Below are 12,515 nucleotides of genomic sequence, written 5' to 3'. Positions count from 1 at the left end.
CGTCGGGACTTCGGCGATTCCGGATTATCGATTTTTCCGGATTATAGATCATCAGTTTAAATCTGGTAAAATGGCATGCAGAAATTATAAAATTAAAAATATGAAACCGTAATTTACGAAATAAAGAACAATTATGATTTAAAGGGTATCAAAATTTACAAAAAAAAAAAAAAAAGCTTAATATTTATTTGTTTACTTTATTAAACATTTCTTTCAATGTAAGTTGTTTAAGTTGCTTCGTTTTTTATGTTATAATACATTCTCTTTAATTCTATAAACAGACATAATTTCTTGTTCAGTTACAAAGTTCCGCTGTTCAAGTGATATAATTGCTGTGTCGAGAATACCGACTAATTTGTCAATCGAAATTTTTTCGTTTTTAATAACCTCTGTCACTTTCTTCGCTATCGGAAGCAAATTATAATGACGAGGCATTTGATTTAAATCATATCAAAGACGAGATGAAATACTACATTGAGTAAGCAATTATAAGCCAAATAAAATAAAAACATCTGCCCTTAAGATAAGGATAGTGTTGACAGATCAACTTCCAATTCAATGCACGCCACCGCAGCGTTAAAGATAAACAAAGTTTAGATAAACAAACGTTAAAGTTTAGATAAACTTTATCCATTTTTTGCAGCAATTCCACTTTTTGTTTAACGGACTCCGAAAGATACTTTCGCTTTGTATATCCTTTACATATTAGTAAATATATATCGGAAATTCTATTTGACATAATCGAAAGTTCAAGCTTACTTTTATAAAATTGCTCTAACAGTCTGCAAAAAATAATAATCCGGATCCAATTCGAAGATTAAGGAACAACGCAATCTGCAACATTAACTGAAATAGATAATTAGATAATTTTAGCTTAGCTTATCCCGTCCGTTATACATTAAACGTGCATTCGTAAACGTATTTTGCGCACGTGCTCACGCAAATTAGCAGCGGTAAAGGTCTTACGCGCATGCGTCAACGCGACGCATGCGCAGAAAGTTTGTAGCTTTGAGGTCCGGATTATAGATCATTCCGGATTATGGGTGTCCGAATTAACGACTTTTGACTGTATATCTGAATTTTCTGTATGGGAATTTCAGATTTTATGAAAATTTTAATTCAGAGTTAAATAATAATTAAAAAGTAAATAGAGTTAACTATCTGCAAGATTGCATTTTAACTAAAGGTAAAAAATTTTAACTAAAAAAATTAAGAATTAAACAATATTATTTTAAAAAGAATTTTTTTTAAATAATATTGTTTAATGCTTTTATGCACTTAACCAGTAAAATCCAAAGATATTTTTAAATGAGTGTTTAAAGTATTATAAGTGCTAATTATTAAATTTTCTTTATCATGTCAACTAAAGTAACAAAAATCAGAAGTTGAAGCATAGGATATATGTAATAAGCAACACTATAGAAATAACCTTTAATGTAGATTAAAAGTTGTGTAAAGAATGCAGATAAAGTAATTTGAACTCTGAGATATTTTTGTATTGTTTTAAACATACATACATAGTTTGGTAGCAAAATAACCATCAGAATATGAATTGTCTTAGGAAACAGAATGAATTGAATAATGCAGAAGTGAATAAGAATAAAAAAGGTGAATTTATCGATTGATAATAGGTATTGTCACGTCGGGAATGGATGGTGAGGCAGTGACCTGTAGGAGTCTAAGAGAGAAGCACTGTGCAGGATTACTATGAAGTTTTCTTTTCTTTGCAGCATAAGACTTACACAAATACATAGAATTTGAAATTCCTCAAAATATTTTTAAATACATATATTGTTTCTGCTAATGCTGAATTTAATTTACAACTGTTAGTCATAAACTTCTTGTAACAGAGCCATATTAAATGATACAGATATTTCCCCCCCCCTTTTTTTTTTCATTTTTAATCTTCAAAAATAAATTTTGTAAAGTTAAAAATAAAAGTGTGCAGGTTCACATGCTCGAGACATGGTTAAAAAAAATAAAGGAACTCTCACACATGGCTTGTCTGCTTTGTCAGCTGGAGCTGGAAAGTATGATTTAATCACGTTCATCTGTTTTATGGGTTTCTGAAGGATTTCTGTATTTAGAATTGTTGTCCAGATGTATGGAAGAGAAGGTGTCTTGTGCAACATGGTTTTTTTTGGATGTATGAAATTTTGGCTGTGCACTTGATTTATTTCTATAAATGAGCAATTTTAACTTATAGTGTTCGTATGTACCAAAGTTCCCTCTAGTTTCTTTTGATCAAATAGCTGGCAAACATATTTCAAGGGGACTATGAATTAGTAAACTCTTGGTGTATTGGGATAATACTGGGGAACATGCTTATGGTTAACTAAAAATCATTTAATCTGAGGCAAAAACACAGGAAAATAGAATTACCCATATTATAATACAAGTAACAGAAAAATACTAAGCAGTTTATCTGTATTTTCATTTAATCAATCTTCAGGTTTTTTTTTGACTGTGTAAAATTAAATCATCATTAAATTAAATTAGTAATGGATCACACTTCAAAACAAAAAGAATAATATATGAACAACACTTGTTTTTCAGTTGAAGTCGTTATGTACCAAATTTCGGCTGTGCACTTGATTTATTTCTATAAATGAGCAATTTTAACTAATAGTGTTCATATGTTCCACAGTACCTACAAATAATGTATATATTTCGCATTAAAAACCATTCCCAAAAACTATGATGCCATAAGTTATCATTCTTGTTATCCCAAGCATTTTTCTTCTCTTGTATTTTCCACAAACATTTTTGTTTTTTGTTGGTCATTTGCGACATTAATTTTTCCATCATTGCCTAATAAACAGTTTTTTTTAAGGGATACGATCAAGTTACTTTGCCTCTGTGTAATTTGGAGATAACTGTAGTTGCAAAGTTATGTAAATAAGATCTTCATGTTAGGTGAAAGATTATTTAGCTGTCTTTGGTTAACTAATGGCTATAATTGCATTTTGTTGGAATGGAAAAGTAGCCTTTAACCCCTTGACAAGCAATGAAGTTCAGGAGACATCATTGATTCGATGTGCCATTGCAGACTTTGACATCTCCAAGATGTCAAGAACTGTCTTCGGCGAACGCCGCATGTTATTATTGTTTGAAATTTATTTAAATTAATTTGAAAATAAAATGGTCTGTTTCTAAGCTAGCACATGAGTGTCCAAATTAAATGACATTCTTTAGATGATTTTTTTATTTGTATGTCAAGAAGTTCAGATGCTTATTTTATTTATATGTCAAGAGGTTAATGTAATAATTAAATATATGAATAAGAATTATTTATTTAAAAATGTTTTGTTTTATTGTGATTTAACCTTTTTAAGTGAGTGAAATTTAATGAGAGTATTAGAAGACTTGCATTTATATCCAAATCCTATGATTTCAAATGAGTTAGGAAATTGTACTCTTTTTTTAAATTTCTCTGATTTAAAAAAAGTTTAGATTTTACAATATTAATTTCACACTATTATGAGATCTGAATTTACTTTAGCCATTTTATTTGGAAATAAGATGCCCGTCAGAAAAGAATTACTTTTAATTTTTAATGAACATTTACATTTCAGAATTTTCATTATAGCTTATTTCTTTTTCATTTGAATATTAGAGAAAAATATCTGTGCTCTGAACATGTCATCTCACCCTTACAATATACCGTATTTCTTCATGTATTCCCCCCTCTCCTATTTTATCTCCTAGCCTTTTAGCACCTGATTTTGAAGATTTAAAAAATATTCGCATGATTTCCTTTCCTTGCTGCATTAAAAGAACAAGCTTCCCTAAATTTTAAAATGGATTCTTCCACATGGTGATTGTTTTCATTTATGCAAACCCTTGGAAACTACTTGTGAAGGTCACACTGAACCTTTCCCTTAAATTTTTAATCCATTGTTCCCACCAAGCCAGTTTTCACCAGACAAGCCGGTTTTTAGATTTGTGATCTAAATTAATCGTCAGTGTGTCCGGTTTTTATAAAAATTATGATTAAATAAAGTAAATTTTCAAAAATATTTTTGAGTATTTTGTTGGAACAGATAATGAATATAACTTGACCTTTATCTAAACTGATCTAAAGGTTTTGAGTGACAAAAAGTGAAATTTTTAATTTTTAACCTGAAAATATTTATTAAAAAGTGAATGTTAGTTTCAGTTTATAAGTTTTTAATTTCTGTTTTAATTATTCAGTCATTCAACCAGTTCTGAATATACATATATATTATAGTATATATGGTAAATGCATAAATTAAAGAAAATAAACAGTTAAAGAGATAAAATTCATAATTTTTGCCTTGTTGCTGTCTAAACCTTTTGTTTAACTTAGACAATTATAGTTTCTTTACTATTGAATTTTATAGTAAAGCAAAAGCAGACAGAGCAGTTTATTAATTTTAAAATAATTAATTAGTTCAATATTTTTAATAAATAATTATAAATAATAAATGTAATAATAGAAATATTTACTTTCTATTCACCATAAATTTGGGAAAAAATAGATTAATTTTTTAAATTAAATATTTCATTTAAAAATATGCTGTTCAGAAATTTTGGAAAGGTAGCAACACTGTATTGCACTTCATGCCAGACCAATACAAGAACCAACTAGCCACAGTTTAGCAAACATGAACAGTCAGTTAGTCTAGTTTGAGTCAGCTGCACATTCACCTTCTCTAATTATTTATGGATGATTTGAGGCCTAAGGAGTAGTAGAGAAAACAATAAGAATGTATGAGACTCAAGTTATAGAGAAGTTAAAATGAAGATATCTTATTAGGTACTGTAATGCTGCTATGTATTCTTTTAAAGAAATAGTATTATTATAATTACATTTTGCTTAGCTATGACTACTCTTTTTCATTTCTTATGTTCTTAGCTGTAGCTGCATCCTTTGGAAATTAAATTATTCACATTATTTTCCTCTTTTTTGTGTGTGTGGGGGGGGCTGTTACAATTAGTAAAAGAAAAAGGGGCAAATATTAGAGGAAACATAGTATGTTATTTTAATTGTATGATGTTTCATAATTTAGTTTTGTCAGCTATAGCATTTGAGTGCAAAATTTAAAAAATGATTGTTTTTGAAGGTCTTCTGAATTTTACAATAATTTCAGTTGTAAATGTTATGAAATTTAGAACTGAAATTTAATTTTAATTTTCTTACAGTATTTATGCCTGTGCAAAATTGAAAAAATAATTGTTTTGAAGGTCTTTGGAATTTTACAATAATTTCAGTTGTAAATTTTCAGTTGTAAATTTTATAAAATTTACAACTGAAATTATTGTTCTAAAGACTGCTCTTACATTTTATGAGAAATATTTTGAATATTAAACTTTAGTAGAATTGCTTTTCTTGAAGTGAATCTATGACCTGCTCTGTAAAGGATAAACCAATCATGGGGGAACATCCAAGTCCAAATTTAATTTAATCAAGGTATTTAAGCCTCAAGTTGTAATTTAGTATGTACAGAAAATTTTATATATATATATATATATATATATATATATATATACACTCACACTGTACTGTTTCGATAATCTGCATACTTTGGGACTAATGGTTGTGCAGGTTGTGCTGATAATAGGTTATAACTTTCTGACTTTTGTTGACATTTTGCTCTTTCTAATTTCTATGTTATATATATAGATTATTTGCTCATGAATAAGTAAAATGCACTCATACCTTAATTATTTTTTAATACAGATAGATCTGTTCTTAAAAACCAGCACATGTGTTGAAAAACATAATGGAGCGATAAAATAGGAAAATATTTTAAGGAAGTGAAGAGTGCTTTTCAAAATATGCATTTAAGAATTTTATTGAAAAGAAAATTGCATCTTTTAAAGTTATTTTTACACTCTTAAATGAGAGAAAAAGATTATTAATAAAAAATTACAAATAACTACACAGCTTACAAACACCCCCTTAATAAGGCTTTCCCTAAATTTAATCTGTTTGTTGATTTCAATATTATGTTCTTTGTAGGCACATTTGATTAATAACACTACCAGAAGTACTAGAGTTAAAATTTGGAACTTATAGAAAATCTCTTCCTACTTTAGGATCTTTTTCGCTGTCATATTTTCTATTTTTAATGCCAGAAGAAGCTTTCAAGGGCTGTTTTCAAAAGCATGTGTGTATTTTTCCACGGACGTAAACATGCTCATTTTGTGGAATGTAAACAAATCAGCTGTGAAGAGCAAAGTGGCACTGAAAACACACATAAAAGAATTTTTTATATATGTCTCATAATTTTAGAGTGTCATAAAATTGTATGCTAAATAAATTCAAAATTAATAACAACAGTGGAGTAACCAAAATAGGGATTTATATGAAGCAAAAAAGTATTCAGCGTGGGTTCGGTCCTGTGGTTGCTCTTCATTTCCTGCACACTTTTCCTCAAGGGGTTAAAGAAGCATTGTACTGCAGTTTTGTCTTTCTTTATTTATTTAATTAGTGAAAAGGCAAATTGCTACTTTTTATTTTTATGCACATATTGCTTTAAATATTTTTACAATACTCTTTTATTCTAAAGTGCTTAACATGGTGATCTCTTGAAAGTGGAATCTGATTTAATGTTATAGTGGTAGAAAACTTTTCTTTATGATAAAGCTCATGCTTATGATGTGACTGATTCAAGTCTCACTCTAGACATTGGCTCTTTCTATATTAAGGTACAGAAAGTCACTATTTAAAAAAAAAAAAAAAAGGCATTAATGCACTATAAGTATAAAGTTGCAGGGCAAATGAAGAAACTTTTAATAAAATCGTAACAGCAGACACCTAATGTTTAATGATTGGTTACTTCAAAAAGTCCATATGATTATCTAAATTTGCTGTTGTAGAACATTTAACATGTGTTACCATAATTAGTGGTAGTAGTCTTTAAGTTCAGTTCTAAGTGGCTCAGAATATTACACAGGAGAGTAGACTATTTCTGAAGGAGTGTTCAATTACATGTTATGAGCAAAAATCATGCTTGTATTTATTAAACTCTGTGGTTATCTATGTTGCTTTGATGTGCTATTACAGGGTTCGTACAGTCCTTAATTTTTTTGGAATCGATTTTTGGTCCTTTAAAGTCCTTAATTTTGGCTCAAATCAGTAGAAGGTCCTTAATTTTAATCATCTGAAATTTCTGTCTGTTTTTACGACTGCCATTTTGAGTGTGAATTAGCATTTTGGAGTAATATTTTTTGCGATTAACTGATGTAATTTTTTTTTTTTTTTTTTTTTTTTTTTTTTAATGGGTTCATGGGTTGTAATTTGTTTGTATTTCTAATATTTACTCGAGTTTCATGGGATACTCGAGTTTCTAAGCAAGAAGTGAAACATCAGCATTTCGAATTTCATTTTTGGTAATAAAGAGCTCTTAAACAACTTTCGCTTTTGGAGATAATTCTTTTATTAAACAGTTCTAAATTTGGCGACTTGTCAACATTTTGGCAATTTTAACATCAGTTTCTATAGAAAATTTTTAACGAAATCTGAGAATTTTTCGACTATTTTTTTTTAAACATTGTAACATTGATAAATTTCATTAAAATAATGGTAATATATTGAAATTATATTTAAAAAATAACATTAAAATAAACAATTTTTATTTTTCGCTGTTATATTATAAAGTTTCATTTTGGCAACTTATTATACAATATTTTAAATCTGAAAAATAAACAAGGTATAATGCTATAAAGCACATTTTACAAAACAGCTCTTAGCAAAAGCAAAGTTAGCTATGTAATTAATTAAAAAGTCTTCTTTTTAATTTTTCCGATGTAATTCTCTCAGAATATTCAAAATTCTCAGAATATGCATCAGTTTTCTCTATAAAATTAATTTTATACTTTTTCTCCCCCCCCCCTTTTTACCCCCAAAATATTTCTGGCTCTTTGCTGTTACAAAATTGGTTGGGATAATTTTTCTTTAGTATTTTTGACATTGCAGCTTGGAAAATTTAGAAGGATTTGAAGGCAAGATTTATAGACCCTCAATTCTAGACGATTCGAGAAATATGTGACAAAGTGAAAAATGTCTCCATGGTATAAACACGTAATGGATGTATTTTACAGAAAGTTTGCGATTAATTTCTTACTTTTTTGAGAACGTCTGGAAGAACAATGAAGGCATAATATTTGAATGTTTTACTCCTGCTACTAGAATCTTTTTCTTAACATGTTTATCTTCCCTTTATTCAATCTCTGTGGATCCTAAATTCAACTGCATAGTACCTTTTTAAATTCTGCTTCCAATGCCTGTTCTAAATTATAAAAATTTTGCCATTTCTAGATTTTGTTGTTTGGTGTGTCACTAAATTCTAAAAATTCTGCCAACCATCTCTGTAACCGATCTTTACCATATATATTTCATATTTCTTCTGAATTTCATATTACTAAAGAAATTAAATTAGTCACTTTTTTCTATACATTCTAAATGCATTTAGTGTTTTTTAGAAAAACAGAAATCTTTAATTAAATCCAAAAATTCTAAAATGAAAAGGAAACATGCTGAAGAAAGAAACTGACTACATAAAGTAAATTATTCTTCAAAGATATGTGCAGTTATTATGTAAATTACCCAATTATTTATAATTTCAACCTTTACTATAATTTTCCATTTCTGTTTCCTCACATGATAGGGTTACTGAGCCAAATTAAATTAAATTGTATAATCTTTGACCACTAGTCCACATTTTTAGTTTGAATTTGTGTTTAATTACGTCACCGTGAGCTGTAATAGATTTTGTTAGCACATCATTTATGCATTCATTTATGTTTTAAGTTCTTTTTAAATAAGAGGCTTATTTAAACCTTTGTCTGATATTATAGTTACTTTCAGACATAGCGATAATGTGCTTCACGACTTTCGGGGGTTTTGGTCTATTTAACTTTTACCAGATCAAGTAAATCCTCATAAGTACATTGTGGAGTGGTTGACAAGTTAGGAGATAAAGCATGCAGAAACTAGTGAGAGCATTGGTTTGCATATTGAGGCAATTCTCTAATTATTGTTAGAAAAGATGCTTAAAGAGAAGGCAATCAATATAAACTAGCCAAAATGTTTGAGAAGGCTTCAAATTAAAATGACGGATAAATATTTTGTTGAGTGTTGTTGTTACAAACATACATGTTTTGTAGCTTTTAATGTGTAATTTTTCTAATATTATTTAAGAATCAGTGTCATAAATTACATGTATTTTTAACTGTGAAACTTTATTAGATTTTGATTTTAATAGGGTTTTTTTAACAAATATTGTTTGAAAAAAAATTTAATAGTGGCCATGTAAATCCATAATGACTAAGGTTACCTGTTTAACCTAATTTAATTATTTATAACTAACTGCTTGCCCTTAAAAATTATCTCCATGTATTAAAGCGAGTTATTGCCTTTCATTAACCACTTGCGCTAAAAAGACGTGCCACGCACGTCAAGATGCTTTTGTCTCAAACCATGCCTAAAAATGAAAATAACGTGGTGCACACGTTGCCTAACAACGAGATTGTTTATTTCTCGAGTTACAGTTCTGGATTGTACTCACAGACGCGGAGCTGCGTAAATGAGACACTTTACCGCTTGTTATATTGTAGCGCATGGCCCCGCAACCGTGAAGTTTAGTCATAGCGCAAGTGGTTAATACTCACTTTGGTCACAAGATAAAACACAAAAATGTAGAAATTCAAGTAAAACTTATTCTTTGCATCTAGTGAGACTTAAAATAATACAACTTATCAACTTTGGTGCTTGAATAGCTTATTGGAACCTGAAAGTATATTAACTGGGTAACAGCCCATGGAATTCTGCACAAAGCTATGACACTAACTGCATCAAACAGAGCTTAAATAACTTTCAACACTTGCTAACCGTGCCTACATCAGGCCTTTCAAGTTTGTTCTAATCAGCAGGTCTCTCTCTAGACAAGCAGCAGCGGTGATAATGTTCAGTCTTTTGTTATGAATCATGCTGAGTATGATCTTACTTCTCATTTTAACCTATGCCGTTTGACATAAAATCTACCTGTTATTAAACCTCTAGACCAGCAGTTCTCAACCTTTTGACTAACGTGTACCATCTAAACAAAAACTGAAACCCTTTCGTACCATTACTACAAAGTACTACCACCACCAATCTTGAACAAAGCGCAGATCACATAAATTTACGAGTGTTAAGAGAAAAAACTCAATCAGGATGTTGGGATTTTAACTTTTCAAAAAAATAGTTAAAAATACTTTGCTTCTTTGTGTATCACCAATTTTTTTCTTGCATACCACCAGTGGTACACGTACCACCGGTGGTACACGTACCACCGGTTGAGAACCTCTGCTCTAGACTGATCAAGTATGTGACAAAATGAGACATAAAAAAAATCAACATAAAGCTAACTATTAGTAAAACGTAAATGTCACTTATCTTCTTGCAAATATGTCCAGCCTCTTATAAGTGTAAAATATTTAATTCTACTTGATAAACTGCATGATTTTATTCTTAAACTTATTAATAATTATGTTAATTAAGTTATGTTTAATAATAATGCATCCTACTTATGGATCTTTTTAGGATGGTATTACAAAAGTGAAATTAGGCATAGATAATATTTTTAATTGAATTTATTCAGTTCCCATTTGCTCATAGGTCCTTAATTTTTCTTCATTAATGCTCCTTAAAAGTACTTAATTTCCGTGTGCACAAATGTGTACGAATCGTGTATTCATTTTCAAGACTAGGATTATGCTAAGTTGAATATTAGAGTGTCATTTTTGTATGCTTACTTGTTTTGACAATATTTTAATGTATTTATAGGCACTTGGAAGTTTATATTTTGTACGTAACATATAGGCCGAGCATATAGGCAGCAACGGAGCCAAATTACTGGTCATACAAATTTATACTAAAATGATTATTTCTTCAATAGCAAGGTATTTTACGTAGTGTTGAAGTGAAATTAAGAATTGGGACTCTCCAGATGTTTTATTATGCGCAGAGAAATCAAATACGCCTGTGTAAAGCCTACGAGTAAAACGGTTTTGGTGGTTTTTGATGTCGGAATTTTAGATCATTCCGGATAATGGACATGCAGATTTTGGATTTTGTACTGTATTTATTTGTTTACTTTATTAAACATATCTTTCATTGTAAATTGTTTGAGTTGCTTCGTTATTTGTGCTTATACTTTCTCTTCAGTTCTATAGATGGACATAATTGTTCAGTTACAAAGTTTTGCTGTTCAAGTACTGTAGTTGTTATGTCAAGAATTCCGACTAACTTGTCGCCCACCAGCGGCCGAGCGGTAACGTTGCTGAACACTGGTAGTTCAGTCCAAGGTTCAAATCCTGCGATAGGCCTGGCTGCATTGGTGTCTTCGGGGTTTTCCCCATGTTTAACGATTATACGAGCCAGTTTCTCTTAGAAAGTCCTCCACGAAGGCATCCCTTCCCTTAGGCAGATAGCCCTAGTGTGCTTTGCCATAATTAAATACACCACACCACCACCGACTAACTTGTCAATTGAAATTTTTTCAGTTTCAATAACTTCTGTGTTCTTTCTTCACTATTGCTAGTGGTATTTTCTGGATTTAGAATCATACTACAAATTTCGCTGTCCGTTAATTGATTGATGATTGGAGCATTGTTATTGCAATGAAAAACTTCTGTTATATCATCTTTGTTTATTACCACTTCTCCACATTTCATTAAAAAATCCATTACTTGGAAAATTTAACCTTTGGTTTGTGATATCCGAAAGCCTTCACATTCGCAGTTATCATCTTCATCATCCTTAACATGAAATGTTGGCCACAAATTATGCCAAGCAGTTTTTAAAGTATCTGAACAGACATCCTCCCAAGATCGTGTGATGTTCCAGAAAGCAGATTTTACGCTAAAATATTTCAGAAATTCTTGAATAGTCTTGCCAATGTTCAAGAAGTGTAACAAGGATTGAAAAAATTCTAATTTATATTTGCATTTTCGGCATGTACACTGATAATATCTATGGGCTGAATGATGGACGTACAATTAGGAGGAAAGAATAATACGGTTACTTTGCCTTTTGCTAAAATTTTAAGTGACGTATGAGCCAAAGAGATGTCTACCATCAAAACAATTTTTACTTCAGGCCTCCGTAAACCAACCGAATTCTTCCAAGCCTTGGGTATGAAATGATTTTCAAACCAACCATTTATTAACACTTGTGTCATCCATGTTCTTTTATTTGTGTGATATATGACATGAAACACTTTACTCCTTTAAATTCTTGATGTCCTGTATTTTTTCCAATTACGAAAAGTTTACACTTGTGCATTCCTGCAGCATCTGTGCATGCAAAAATTCTTAATCTCGCTTTGGAATCTTCTTCACGAGTTGGAGTCTTTTCTGTAAAGGTGTCCAAGGTATTTTGTGATACATATTGCTCGAAAAGACCAATTTCATCAGTGTTGTAAATTTGTTCTGGAGATAGCTTCTAACTATTAATAAGTTCAATGGATTCATCTGCAAATAGTTCATAATTGTTTCACCTGAAA

The 12,515-nt window shown here is 30.1% G+C and overlaps 1 protein-coding gene across 4 annotated transcripts in view; it reads left to right on the top strand.

Annotated features, from left to right (window-relative positions):
* The window catches only part of LOC146997697 (inositol polyphosphate-5-phosphatase A-like), a 90,190-nt gene extending 78,850 nt beyond the window's left edge, over nt 1-11,340 (top strand). For 2 of the 4 annotated variants that reach the window (XM_085815494.1, XM_085815492.1), the window contains exon 6: nt 10,796-11,317. In XM_085815494.1, the coding sequence (XP_085671620.1) occupies nt 10,796-10,844 (49 nt within the window). In that variant the 3' untranslated portion in view covers nt 10,845-11,317. Of the gene's footprint in view, nt 1-10,795 lie in introns of all 4 variants that reach the window. The other 2 variants (XM_085815495.1, XM_085815491.1) reach the window with 2 other exon arrangements.
* Nucleotides 11,341-12,515: the final 1,175 nt, after the last annotated feature.

The sequence above is a fragment of the Stegodyphus dumicola genome, chromosome 4, assembly GCF_044657685.1.
Source record: "Stegodyphus dumicola isolate Sdum_Otavi_A_Nest chromosome 4, ASM4465768v1".
Classification (NCBI taxonomy): Eukaryota; Metazoa; Arthropoda; class Arachnida; order Araneae; family Eresidae; genus Stegodyphus; species Stegodyphus dumicola.
Note: the sequence above shows the minus strand (reverse complement) of the source record. Positions and strands in the feature narration are given on the sequence as shown.